Below are 13,949 nucleotides of genomic sequence, written 5' to 3' on the forward strand. Positions count from 1 at the left end.
TCTTGCTGTGTTCAGGTGTATATCAGTATGTAGTGTCTCTACTTTAAAGAGTCCTCTCCTGCTGATGTTCAGGTGTATATCAGTATGTAGTGTCTCTACTTTAAAGAGTCCTCTCCTGCTGATGTTCAGGTGTATATCAGTATGTAGTATCTCTATAAACACCAAATCCCAGCATGCATTGCGGCTAAAACATCCAATCGGCGAGCTTAAACCATAGCTGAGGATCTTGGGTAATCGCTCGAAATGCCTACGTCTGTTTCCGGTTATTTTTATTTTTAAATTCAGTTCCTGACGGACGCCAAAAAAGCCAGAGATTATGGAATTAAACAAATAAATAAAAACAAGGATAATTGTGTGTTATTGGTGAGTAAATAACAGACTGTTATTTTGAAAAGAATAACAAATTAGAAGGAAAAAAAGATTTACATATATACAGATTTCAGTATCCTGAGGCTCTCAGCCCCATTTATTTTCCTCACAGACGGCAACAAAAGTCCGAAATTATACGATTTAAAATAAAAGCAATAATTGTGGCTTGATATTGAGTAAGAACATGCTTTTATGAACCACACAGCTTCCGGTCTTCCTATAAAACGTAATGTCGTGTGACTTCCAATAGAAATACATTGTTTTTAAAATCGTGCTGTGCAACACGAAAAAAAAGGGGGAAATCGTGTTGGTGAACACGATTCAATAGATTAAAAATCGTGTTGGTGAACACGAAATGCCGTGAGACTGGGTTGGATTTTCTGTAGCCTACTAAGCTATTTGTTATTGTAGGTCGCATCAGCATTCATGAGAACCTGCTATAAACATCCAGCCCTATTATCTCCTGTGCTGTGTGTTATTGTCATATAGTAGGTGCAGATTGCATAGACGTTAAAGAAGCTTGACCTCATAGATCAAGAAAAACATTTTTATTTAAGAATATTGGAGGTGGCATTTTTTTTAGTTACCTGACATGGGCAAGAGAGGCACGACAGTCTTTACGAACAAAACATTAAACATCTTGATTGAATGCCCCATTGAGCAATAATATTGTTTTATACATTGAATCTTATTATTTCTTTTAACATGAAAGCATGTTTCTTTCTTTTTTAGTTAGCTTTCAGCTGTTTTGCACTTGGTGCCTTTGGTCATTGCTCCTTGTCGTCACTTTCTAATGGCTCTGCTCCATTTACAGTAAACACATGACCTCACATAAGCGTGATGCATTCTACCTGCTCCAGAAATCAAATCTGTGAATCATTTGTCACTCTCTGCCTCCTTGAGTTCATAAATCACTTAATTAACTCTAACTTACAAAATAAAGTGTTCACAGATTACACATATGCACAAAAAGAAAGACACTGACACAAAAACCACACATCAGAGCCATGAGCTCAAGATTACATTCACATTTGCTTCTGGTTTGGTTTTATGGCTCATCCTGAGGCGGATGCGTTGCTCGGAGTAGCGCTCTCCTCGATGGATGTCCAGGTAGGGATGCCACTCTTCAGTTGGAGAGCACAATGACTTCAGACGCTGTGGAAACACGTTAGCATCATTTCAACCTTTCATGTAAAAAACATCTCATGCTGTGCAAAATGCCATGCTTTGGACATTTTGCAAAAGGCATCATTGGTATCTTCGTCCGATTTTTCGGCATTCTTTTCCGGTTATTACAAATACACACCTTCCAAGGGCTTCCCTCTGCTTTCACCAGTTTATACACAGCGACGATAGGAACCAAGAGGAGGATAAATACAGTCATGCACCAGCCCACAGCCAAACCCCACTCTGGGAACTGGACTCCACTATAGGAGGGTGACTCGAGTGACACCAAGGACCAGATCAGGATCACCTATAGACAACAAAGGCAGCTGGTTTCAAACATTACACCAGATCAGAATGTAATTGATTTACTGTTTGTTTGTGAGAAGGTCAAATCAAAGTTTTTTCTATTCAGACATGAGGACGTTTTATTTATTTAATTATTTACAAACAAACAGAGAGTAATGTGAGACCTTTTTCCATTTCTCTATATAGCTTTTAAGGCCTGAGTCAAGCAGATGCTTCCAGACATATGGTTAATCAAATATTTTTGCATCAGCTGCATGTTGTACTCACCACTATAAGGCAGGGGGTAATGAAGAACCAACATGCTCTCCACCACAGCCAGAAAAGGAAACTCTTCTTTCCAATCATCATTTCAATGTCTTTAATGAAACGATTTCCCCCTGTAATGAATGAGAAGAAGACAAACATGTACACAGCTGGAATCTCTGTCACCTTTATGTGCACATACCTCCAATTGTCACTTTTACCATAGATGTAGCAGACACCAATGATCTCCAAGAGAGCCAAAACTAGCAGCACCCAGCCAGCAACAAACCCATCGATTAGGGTCACCCAGTATATTCCTGCCTATCTCAGAGGTACACACACACACACACACACACACACACACACACACACACACACACACACACACATGGGTGAGTAGGTCAACTAGATGTCGTAAGACAGTTCTAAAATAAAATGACACTCAGACTTACCCTTGTGACACATGGCAGGCCCAGCAGGTAGAGAACAGAAGATATCGCTACGGTCAATAATGCTCTTTTGGACTTGAAGATTTGAGGAAAGGCATCCAGCAGGCAGGTTGTCATCACCTCTAAAATAAAGAACATTTTATTGAGAATACATCAGTGTATTGCAGTAGCAGTCGTCTAATGTTAAGCAAGTCTAAATGATAACTAAATAACTCACCTATTCCTGCAAACTGAGAGTCCAGACCAACAGTCAAAAGCATGAAGAAGAACAAAATTGACCACAGAGGGGAAATGGGAAGCTTAGATAAAGCATCTGGATATGCAATAAATGCCAGTCCAAATTCTGCACAGACACAAAGAAACAAAACATCAGGGGCCACTTAAATGTTTTCCATTATTTTTGTATTAATTGTTGTTGAAGCATTGTGCTTGTCTGACCTGCCTTGACCACTTTTTCAATAGGCACTTGTTGGAAGTGAGCCATGTGACCCAAGATTGAAAATATGGCAAAGCCTGCAAGCACACTGGTACCTAGGAAAAGATGAAAATATGAAAATAGATCAATAAATAGAATATTTTCTAACCTTTTTATAGATAAACACTACTATAGCAGAGCCCCCACCAGCATTAGTAAGTGTCACAACAAATGCATCTTTGAACATATTGTTGTGGAAGGTGTTATAGGAGGCAAGAGTCATGACTCCACCCCAGCCAATCGAGAGAGAGTAGAAGGTCTGAGTTGCTGCATCTTTCCAGACCTAAAAAAACACAAAGACATATTTTAATCAAAAGATTTAGATATCTGTAGTTAAAAGCAGTGAAATGGTCAAAGTTGGGTTCTTACCTGTGCTTCTGTCAATTTAGTCAAATTGGATTGGGAGCCAATGTAGAACTCTATCCCATCTCTGGCTCCCTCTAGTGTCACACCTCTGATCAGCAGGATCAGAATCACCACGTAAGGAAACGTGGCTGTGAAATAAACCACCTGGAGAGAACAGTAAACATTGTGAATAAGTAATTTATTAGGTAAAATGTTCTTGCAATGCCACTAGGGGTTTCATGCATAACTTGTTAAACCTATTGTGTTTGTCATGTTGCAATTAGCATAACCTTTTCGTCTCTGTCAGTAGCATGCACTCACACTTGTAATCTCAAAATAAATTTATCTAATGGGCGTATGCAAATATGTAAAACATTTTATGAATAGTTAGCGTTTTAATAATAATATATATTTGGCTTTTTATGTAGAGTTAAGAAGAGAAGGGTGAAACCATCTGCGTTTGAAATGTGTAGCTTTAGCCAGCAGCTGCTTAGCTTAGCTTAGCATAAAAAGGCTCGAAAATAGGGATAGGCTATAGCTAGTCTGGCTCTTTCCTAAATTCGAGAAATCCAGCTACCTTTAAATTCACTAATTAACAACAACGTTTGCTTGCATTGCAGTAAAACCCTGAAAGGACATTAGACAGTTTGATATATGCACTGGCCCTGATGTTGGTCTGTGGATAAGGTATTGGTATTAGGTGGATGTTGTCTTACTTTGCCAGATGACTTGATGCCTCTGATGAGCGCTGCAGCAACAATCAAGGAGCTCAGCAGCAGACAGAGAGCCAAATGCCAAACTACTGGTCCTGTTTCATCCAGGCCGCTGGATCTCTGCAGGGCCACACGGCTGAGGAGGAGAGACTATTCAGCCACAGCATTTATGATAAGTGTGTGAATTTATGTTTGTTGCAAAAAAAAGTGTAATCCTTACTCCCAGTACTGCTCACTTGGGCTCTGCACGGGAACTGTGATTGTGTCAGATGAAGGACAGGTGGTGTTCTCCTGAGTCCAGTTGGTCACTAAAACACCACTTACATTGCAGTACACTAGAAAAGTAAAAAACCAAATAAGTGAGAATTTACAAGCATTACTTAAGCTTTGATCTGAAATGTAGATTGCTCGAAAAAAAACAACTTTAATATAGTTTGTGTTTTTGGTATAATTTCAATCTTACATCTATCATACGGTCATTATTATTTTTTCGGTTCCTTGAATCATCCATTTTTTTTAAAGTACCTTGAGGCGTGGTGCTGCAGTTACTGTCAGGCAGACTGAGGCAGCTGGACCATGGCAGAGGAAACTGGAAGGAGGCGAACATGTAGTAAAGGCTGTAGGCGATGATGACGTTGTAGTAAATTGATACTATTAGAGTCACCATAACCATGCCAACGCCAACACCTGGAGCACAAAAGAGAGAGAGAGGATATATCAAATGGCTTAATGGCAGTTTTTCACATTTTGACATATTGCCAATGACTATTTTAAATTGTGAAAAGTTAACAATAAATACATTGCATGATTATCAATTAATTAAAGTGGACCTATCATGCTATATTTGAATAATATAGTGTAGGACCATACCTATATAAGGCATATTTATACTTTTTATTTTTCAAAATACCAAACAGATCATGCATTTTAGCAATTCCTCATTTCGCTCAATTTAACACTGCCTTTCATGCTCGGATTCAGGGAGAACAGCACCATCTGGTGGCCTGAAATATGTACCACAGCGTCTCTAGCGCTTTGGAACGCCAATGTCCGTGGCTGTCTCCTCCTGATTGGTGGAGTTGGCACAATAGCCGTAGCACAACTTCTGTGACGACATACAAGTGTTCAAATCTGGATCAGTCTGTATCAGATCCGTTGCAGCCCCTTTTTTTAGAGATTTGGGTATGGAGGAAAATAGAGAGGGTTGTGTTTTCTGACACTCGGTGAGTTCCCTGGAACACCGGGGACACATATTCATGTATAAAAGACGTACAAAATTGCATTTTGCATGATAGGTCACCTTTAAACATAAATAAATGAAGGCATACAAGTCAAAAGTTGGGGGGAACAATTCCAACAGCAAAAACAAAGTTCACGACTTTTCATGCTAACTCATTATCAGGCAGCACCATAGATCTGATAGCCCCCAAGGTATCAGCTCTATTCCAAAGTAAATCTTTTCTTCAGAGCTGTAGAAAAAGCTTTGGTTCTTCAATACATTCCTGAATGCTTTTGTATTTTTCCAATTTTGTGGGGAAATACAGTTTTGTTTTATGCTCAGTAAGACCTTGTGCCCACATACTTAGCATCTTTTTCTGAACGCCAGCGTCTTTTTATATTGTTTTTAATGAGGAGAAATCAAATGCCTTCACCTGTTTCAACTACATGCACTTGACCAGTAAGTTTTCTTGTTAGACTTTAATGCAGCTCGTACCCTTTTGGTCTGAACAAATTGAATTAATTGACCTTAAAGGATTTACGGCTTAAAACCAAACAACCAAAAGCTCCTCTGAGATCAAGAGTCATTAAAAAGACAAAGGATTGTCCACAGTTGACCATTAGCCTCATAAAACTCCTCATGCTTGACATCTTTACATTCAGATTCACCTGATTGATCTTTAACTCTAATGGTCATCTTACCCTGCAGGATAGGTACTGATCTCCATATGTTTATTGGACCTTGGCTGCAAAACTGCCCGAAGGCACTTTCCAGGAAGAACAGAGGAATCCCAGTCACCACCAACATCACAAAGTAGGGGATAAGAAAGGCACCTGCCCAAAGTGAGGGATTGGAAACAATATCAATAGTAGTGATTGACAGCATTTCCAGCACTAGTAAGTCATCACACAGCAAGTACTTACCCCCTCCATTCTTGTAGGCCAAATACGGAAATCTCCAGATATTTCCGAGTCCAACAGCATAGCCGATCGTAGAGAGCATGTACTCCCTCTTGCTGGCCCAGTTCCCACGCTCAGTATTTTCATCCCCATTATCCACATGTGGATCCTGATCATTGAAAAGTTTCCAGTGGTATAATTTGTAAGAAGTAACATAAAATACAACTGCAGTCAGTGAATGTTCATTTAAGGGTGATGAAATACACAGTTCTGCAACGCTTCATGATTATATTTAACAAAAATAAATAGGACACAAAGACATAGTTCATCACTGCTGCAGATTTCACTTTGATCATATTTACTTATGTAGTAAGTAATTTATTAATGTATAAACAACGAAATACATTATTCTTTTCAATCAATTTTCTTTTTCAATTAAGTCTTTCATGCAGGAATTGGTTAAAGGATCAGTTTAAGACAATTCCACTTTAGTAGTCAATTAAATAAACCCATTATATATTTACTGATATCTTGTTTAACCTTCTGTTGCAACAGGTCATACAAAATCTACATGTAAAAACCGGTATGTATTTTTTTAAATTCAAATACCAAATCACAAACAAAAAATCTAAAACGTAAATCTTTAGAAATACAGGAAAGTAACCTGTACCCAAGACCTATTTTGTGGTAAATGGTAAGAGTCTGACCTTACCTGGTTGACAACAGCAGGATTTCTGAATATCAAATTCTTGAAACTGTTCCAGCTGTATTCCCTCATGTCCTCCTTTCACCTTAAAGGTCTGTATACAAAATGGAAATCCCTCAGGTAGGTCTGTTTTAAAGTCACCCCTCCCCCATTGGACAGACAAAGGAGTGATGTTTTCCAACCAATCACCCTCCATCCCCTCTCAACATTGCTGAGCTGGTTTGTGCAATAATTCTTATCAAGCTTGAAACAAGATGTTATGCACATTAGTAGTTTCCTTCATGATAAAATTAGTGACTCCCCTACCCTTACTATAAGTGTCATAACTGGTTGATTTCTGTATCATACTAGTATTTCTTCTACATTGCTCAATTATATGATTCCACAAAAACAGGCCCATACTGTGCATGACTCTTCACCTCAGATTGTGTAGGAGTGATGCTAACATTATATTATTAGTATTGATAAGGAGACTGCCCTGACTGCTGGTAAGTGTTTACTCCTCTGTTGGGTGTGTGTGTGTGTGTGTGTGTGTGTGTGTGTGTGTGTGTGTGTGTGTGTGTGTGTGTGTGTGTGTGTGTGTGTGTGTGTGTGTGTGTGTGTGTGTGTGTGTGTGTGTGTGTGTGTGTGACTCAGGTGAGTAACCACGTCTTCACAACTAAAGCCAGTCCTCTCACTGATGATGGAGGGATCTCATGTTGGTCAGTGACAACAACATGTAATCACTGTGCTGTTAGCATGGGTGCATCTGTGTCACCCATAATCACAACCTGAGGATGTGACCACAACCATGTCAGTTGACAGCACTAATGACACAGAGAGGTTAATGAAAAATCCCTGCTAAACCCATTCATTACCAACACCTATTATACTTATGGTAAAAGTCATTAATAAAGAGACACACTAACACCCAAAAACTGACAATTTGCTAAAATATATGTATATGGTAAATCTGTTAATGTCAATGTGTTCTGCTCCAGTGTTTATAAACGTGTTTTTTTTCTCCCTCATATGCAAAGGTGAATGATTCATCTCTGTTAACTGCTTTTTGGCTATGAACACCTTGTAAACGTAACAGCAACATACCTTTTAGGTTGATATGTTGAAAAGGCAAATCAGTTACACATCCAAAAGTCACAGTCAGCATTTATTATGTTTCTGGTCAACTACCAAATGTAGGTCAACATCGATTGTCTTTTTTTGAACTCATGAGGGAAATATCAGTATGTTTGCCAGCTAAATACTCCACTGGTCCACAAGAAAAAGTACAACACATTATAATCAGTTCTCCTGGACCTTTTGGCACTTACACAGACAGGGTGAGCCATTTCAGGTCAGTTACATGTGGCCACAAACTAAACCTATAATAACCACTCCCTGGTATGACGTTATCTGCCTGTATGGCCACAGATTACAAACATAATAATGGAGAAAAATATAAATATAGACTTCCTGTGACCTCTGACTATCACACCGCTGACACACAGAGGGTTCAGCCCTGCTGCGACAGCTCTGCCCCTCCAGCTGCAGGTTGAACTGATAACCTTTATTGTCCTGCTGTAACCTCACAATAAAAAACAAATCAGTCTTTGAAAAGCTTCTCAGGTTGTCTTGCAGTTCATTGCATATTAACTTACAATATTTGTGCCAACATCCTCTTAAGAGCATTCCTCTGTCTTATCTGTTGGTTGTAATTAGTTCGACAAACATGCCATTAGTTATAGCATTTCAACTATTCACACTCACAAACAACTTGGATGTAGAGCAGGAAGACACCATCAGTGAGCGGATGAAGATCTCTAGTCTTTTGGAAATACTGTTTGTGTATACATGTATTATAAAGGTCTCGTAAAAGTTCTCATTTCCTTGATATAAACATTACGATAGCAAGTGCCTGTCTTTTTAACTACCAGAAAGTGACCTGATAAGCCTTAATTCAACAGATAGATGCATCAGGTCAATATGAACAAAAGCGGTCTCTATCCTGAGCAAACTGTAGGACAGTGCTCCTCTGTTTCCTCTTCTTCAATCGGCCATTAGTCCATCAAATCAGTGAATCAAACCAACATCACACTCATACGCACAAAGACAGTAAAGCACAGTGCACTTCAAATACTATGTTGAAAAAGTAAAGTGGTCTTTTTAAGGTTTTCATTGTTTATTAATTCTGTAATTTTCAAATATTTGTCACTTAATTGAAAAAGCAATGTAATGCATACAGTAACACAATAGTGGTAATTCACAAGGCCTTTTTGTGTGTGATTCACTACATTACAGTACAGAAATATTTCACATACATAGATGACCACCCCTGTCTCTAAGAGAAAAGGTGACTTTATTCTGAAACAGGAGGATTTCTTTACAGAAACAGTTACAACATGTATAACAAAGATAACAATATGCGCCCATCTGCGATATGACATCACTGTGGGAGTTGAGTGAGAAGTGATACAGGAATGTCATTCTTAGCGACAGCTACAGTAATTATTTAAAAATATACAATACACACATGAAACATAACACAACTTATCCGGCGGACAACAGAAGGCATGCTTTTTGTAGGAAGAGATTACAAAGATCATTGATCCTCACAGCAACATAAAGGGAGGATCAGGGTCAGATCATTTTTAATACGCAAAAAGAAACATAATATGGCTCCTAAAATATCTCAGTTACTAGGATTATACACTGTATCATAATGCAGAGGACTCATCTCCCTTTATTTAAGATCAACTTAAATGTTATTCAAATAAAACCAGACTTGACACTGATAACATTTAAAAAATTGTAAAATATCTGTTGTGAAAAGTGGATTAATAACTGCTGGCACCTGCTGTTATTATTCAATTATGCAATCGCCCCTGCTGTTTTTTAGTTTTGGCAAGTCACACGTATAATGTGTCTAACTGTTGGTGCATGCTGAAAAGGGCCACACATTATTTCATAGGCACAGTTAGACCTCGATGTTGTTGGCCAGGCGCAAGCAGAGGGCTGAGTCTGTCGGGATGTCCTCGCGACTGATCTCGTTTCCATCCAGTCGCAACGTCTGTAGTTTGGAGAAGTTGGTCACATCCACAACGCTGCAGAAACTGCCCAGAGTGAACTCTAAAGGGGAGATGAGGAGATGGTGAGGAATGTATTTGTGTCTATGCACATTTGAAGATTTGGACACACTGTATTTGCTAGTGTAACAACAAATGTGGGCGGCATCATAAACTATTGTCCAAAAAATAAATAAGTCAGGGCGACAAGACAAGGCACCCAGTTATCTTAGATGCAACATCGGTCATCTGGCTTTTATTCTGTTATCTGGCTGTGATCTGATTTAATGACAAACGACAAAGGTGTGCGACCAGGGAAAGCAGCAGAAGAACATTTTCAGATTGTAATATTGCAAATAATTAAAGATTGAAAACTTTTTCTGTGGCCCCAAAACTCATTCTTTCTTTAACTTAATCTAGCTATACATAGTGGCATAACAGACATTTATTTGAATGAAAATCAGGATCATTACTTTTTTTGTAAAGATAATCTGCTTTATCAGGACTGTGTGTCAGTGGTTTGATCAATCTTGATTGATAGTGACCTGCAAACATCAGCAAACAGCTCCACAACCCGGTGACCAGGTGCTCATCGAAAGACGCTAATGAATAATGAATCCTGTTTGTGCTTTACCTTTGATCTGGTTGGCCTGCAGGTACAGATGCTGCAGGGTGGTGCTCACAGGGGGGATTCTCTCCAGTTTGTTGTAGCTCAGGTCCAGCTCCACCAGCCCGGTCACATTGAACGCGTTGGCAGGGATGCCCTTGTCTGTCAGCTGATTGTGAGCTATCCTGATGTACTGTAGCTGAGAGAAACTGCCCAGGAAGCCGTCTGGCAGAGAATCAATGGAGTTGAACTGCATGTAGAGCTGGTGCAGATGCTCGGGGAGTGCCTCTGGGACCTGGGATGATCAGTTAAAGAGGACATGTTATTAAACAACTCACTTTTTTAAAGCTCTTGCACATACACCTGGGTACCTGGAGTGCCCACAACCCACAACTGTGAAACACGACAACTTTGTGGGCTGTCTCAGACAGGAAAAAAGGGATATAACAAGTTAAAAATACAATTTATAACTATATTATAAGATTTTAGGGATCCACTGTTGATATAAGAAAAGAAAAAAGAACAGAAAACTTAAATTTGGCTTCCCTTACAATGACACATGCAGGCTCATTAGAGTGTACCGCACCCCATCTGAATATCTCCAACCACCAATTAAAACTACCCTACCTTGACCCTACTTTTCTCCCAAATCAATCAGAAAATACACTTTTTCGGGAGGTCCCCTTAAAAGAAAAGGTGCTTAAACTTTTCCAGCTATGATCGCATAGAAAGTCAAGAGATACACGGAGGAGGACACAAAATCACCTTTGTCAACTTGTTGTCGCTGATGTCCAGCAGCGTGAGGGATTTGAGTGACTTCAGTGATGAGCCCAAGTCTGTGACAGAGTTGTCATGGAGATACAGGATGGTGAGGTTATCCATTCCCTCCAAGTCTGCAGTTGTTACCTAGGCAACAGTATAAATAATTGTTAAGGCCTAATGTCTGTGATGAACGGCCAAAACAGTAAACAATAACAGAAAGGGCTCCGCACAATAGCAAAATAATGCTAAACAATACCTTTTCAATCTTGTTGTGGTCGATTCTGAGGTCTCGCAGGGTGCGAGGGAGGTTGGAGGGAAAGGCTGTCAGATTGTTGTACTGTAGATACAAGCGCTCTAGTCCCTCCATCTGCATAAAGGCCTGCAAAATGACGAAGAAAATTAAGTGAAAGAATCTCAATGGGTTAATCCCTTTTTTTGCAGTCAGGAAAAGTTTCAGTGGCATTTTTTTATGTTTTTAATTGCAAGCAGTATCTTGTAAATGTATTTGCATTCAGGTTCATGTTAGTTAGGTCACAAGCTAATGCTGGTAGCTACTGTTTGGATGTTAAACAATATTCATTGTCTCAGAGAAGGAGATGTGAAGAGGAAAGTGAACTCAATGAACTGCATATTTTAGATACAAGAATTACAGTTGTGAAACTCAACAAGTACTGTGTAACTTTTATGTATAGCACTGTATAGTAGAACGATTTAGAAAACCAAAATGTCAATCACTAAAAGGGAGTGGTTGTGGAACAGTGGAACTGTCTGCCTATGATACAACGTTTTTGTGTAATGTAATTGGCTGTATGAGAAAAAGGTCCTCCTTATACATTGAGTAGGAACAGATCTATCTTTATTATGATGGATTAATAAAGCTATCATAAACCAAAACCTAATGTCTCCCTTTTATCTCAAAGCAGAATACAGGACATAAACTGAACACATGTGTATGCTGTAGCAGAAAGAAAACTGCAGTATAATTTTAATTAATTTCAGACAAGTAACCTCATCTCTACATTTATTAAAAAATTCCCCCTTTATTAAATCACATTTGCAGCAATAAAAGCATGACTTTTTACTTAATTACGTTCTGTTAGCCGCCTGCCCCATCTGACAACCGTTCAGAGCAGCATTCCCCTTTCATGCCTTGAGCTCACGTGTGTTTCTGGATCTGACTGGGACCAGATGGAGGTTTACCTTCTCGCCAATGGAGCCAGATGTCAGCTGGTTGCCGTGCATCATGAGCCACACCAGATTGGTTGCGTTTACGAGAGCTGAGTCTGGCACAGCTGTGATGGCATTGTTCTGCAGGTACAAGTACTTTACACGGGAGGGGATTGTGGGCATGGCTGTCAGGCCCCGCCCGTCACAGTACATGGCGACTGGGAAGGTGGGGGGACAGTCACACTCATCTGGGCACTGCCCTCCATTGGTGTTTCCCAGCAGGGAGGCAAATCTGTGGCTATGCGGGCCGTACAGCCAGGCGAAGGGGTCATATGATTGGCAGTAAGAGAGGGGAATGAGGGCAGACAAGAGGAAGACTAGCACCGCACGCATGGTCAAAAATGGACAAATCTTCACAGTAATCTAACAGAGACAAAGAAAGAGACAAAGTAAATACAATCAAAATACGATTTTATACACAAATCAACAATTTTCTATTCTTGTTATCTTGTAATGGGACTATATTGACTGTTTTCTTTTTTTGTATTAAACAAATACAGCAAACTGACAGCTGACTCTCTGTATCTAATAAATGAAAAGTAATCTCTTATATAATTTTTAGGTACAGGATGTACCAACAAAATGTTAGCGAAAATCCAACTGCTCGCACATCCTAAGAGAACATCTGGCAAACGAACAGACAGAGGTACAAGCAGCTTACTAACTTTGTTTTGGAAATGTGCCTGCAGAGAAGTACATTCTTAGGGGTCTTAAACCACAGGGAATCCAGAGAGCAAGCATTCAAAAAGAAGTGAAAAAAAACTTGCAATGAATGCCAGCTTTGTTAACGGTTCCTATACGGCCCCAAAATGATGGGAACATATCAATAATTACCCTTTGACTGGCAGGAGAAAAAAAAAAAGCTTACACAAAAAAAGAACTCAATCATCATCAAGTGTTTTTTCATAGATAAATACCACATAGACAGATTGACAAACGTTCACATAAATGCATGAACATACAAACACACACAAACACACACAAACACACATACCTGAAACAAGGCTCGCCCTCCTTGTCCCCTATCTGTTTCTCAAAGTGCTCAGGACTGAGGGGGACTCTGACAAACACTTTGTAAAACTGTCCTCCCCTCCCTGCTCTCCCTCCTTAACGTTCTGCCATCCCCCCTCTCCACCCCTCTCTCTTTCTCTCCACTGTTGGGTCTTTCTCCCCCTGCACCCCATTTTGTGTGTTCAGGCATGGCCGTGCACACCCACTCTTCACTGTATAGAGCCTCTTTTTCCACTAATGTAAGTGATGTGAGGGATCGTTCCCATCTGTGTTTAGCACATTCAGTCCCCTTTCAGCCGAACCCCACTACTCCTTATATTGTATGTATTCTTATTGCCTGTTTTCCTCTCAAATAAAAAATATCCTTTTCATGTTTCTTTAAGACAAAAAAATCTTCTTATCTTATCTTA

At 39.6% G+C, this 13,949-nt stretch overlaps 2 protein-coding genes across 2 annotated transcripts; both read right to left on the reverse strand.

The window, feature by feature from the left end:
* Positions 1 to 674: 674 nt before the first annotated feature.
* On the reverse strand, positions 675 to 6,981 carry slc6a14 (solute carrier family 6 member 14). Its single transcript, XM_010787871.1, has 15 exons — positions 6,898 to 6,981; positions 6,210 to 6,354; positions 5,988 to 6,119; positions 4,593 to 4,754; positions 4,288 to 4,402; positions 4,071 to 4,203; positions 3,379 to 3,519; positions 3,157 to 3,292; positions 2,973 to 3,065; positions 2,752 to 2,877; positions 2,538 to 2,656; positions 2,307 to 2,406; positions 2,110 to 2,219; positions 1,676 to 1,843; positions 675 to 1,524 (listed from the first exon to the last, which is right to left on the reverse strand). Exons 1-15 carry the CDS (start codon positions 6,961 to 6,963, stop codon positions 1,369 to 1,371), a joined length of 1,902 nt encoding a protein of 633 aa, XP_010786173.1. The 5' UTR covers positions 6,964 to 6,981; the 3' UTR covers positions 675 to 1,368.
* A 2,698-nt stretch (positions 6,982 to 9,679) lies between these two features.
* On the reverse strand, positions 9,680 to 13,609 carry fmoda (fibromodulin a). The gene is made up of 6 exons (XM_010787872.1): positions 13,523 to 13,609; positions 12,502 to 12,891; positions 11,558 to 11,680; positions 11,305 to 11,445; positions 10,567 to 10,834; positions 9,680 to 9,996 (listed from the first exon to the last, which is right to left on the reverse strand). The coding sequence occupies exons 2-6, from the start codon at positions 12,859 to 12,861 to the stop codon at positions 9,845 to 9,847; spliced, it is 1,044 nt and encodes a 347-aa protein (XP_010786174.1). The 5' UTR covers positions 12,862 to 12,891; positions 13,523 to 13,609; the 3' UTR covers positions 9,680 to 9,844.
* Between the last annotated feature and the right edge of the window lie 340 nt (positions 13,610 to 13,949).

Source organism: Notothenia coriiceps, unplaced genomic scaffold, assembly GCF_000735185.1.
Source record: "Notothenia coriiceps isolate Sejong01 unplaced genomic scaffold, NC01 NC01_scaffold00031461, whole genome shotgun sequence".
Lineage (NCBI taxonomy): Eukaryota > Metazoa > Chordata > Actinopteri > Perciformes > Nototheniidae > Notothenia > Notothenia coriiceps.

Excerpts from the sequence above, each read along its gene's own strand:
- slc6a14 (XM_010787871.1), bottom strand. The coding sequence starts at position 6,963 with ATGAGGGAATACAGCTGGAACAGTTTCAAGAATTTGATATTCAGAAAT. Across the intron at positions 4,755-5,987 it reads ATCAGTACCTATCCTGCAGG|GTGTTGGCGTTGGCATGGTT; the intron begins GTAAGATGACCA and ends TTTGTGCTCCAG. Across the intron at positions 2,407-2,537 it reads GCCTGCCATGTGTCACAAGG|GCAGGAATATACTGGGTGAC; the intron begins GTAAGTCTGAGT and ends CCTCTGAGATAG.
- fmoda (XM_010787872.1), bottom strand. The coding sequence starts at position 12,861 with ATGCGTGCGGTGCTAGTCTTCCTCTTGTCTGCCCTCATTCCCCTCTCT. Across the intron at positions 11,681-12,501 it reads CTGGCTCCATTGGCGAGAAG|GCCTTTATGCAGATGGAGGG; the intron begins GTAAACCTCCAT and ends GTCATTTTGCAG. Across the intron at positions 10,835-11,304 it reads GCGACAACAAGTTGACAAAG|GTCCCAGAGGCACTCCCCGA; the intron begins GTGATTTTGTGT and ends TGATCATCCCAG.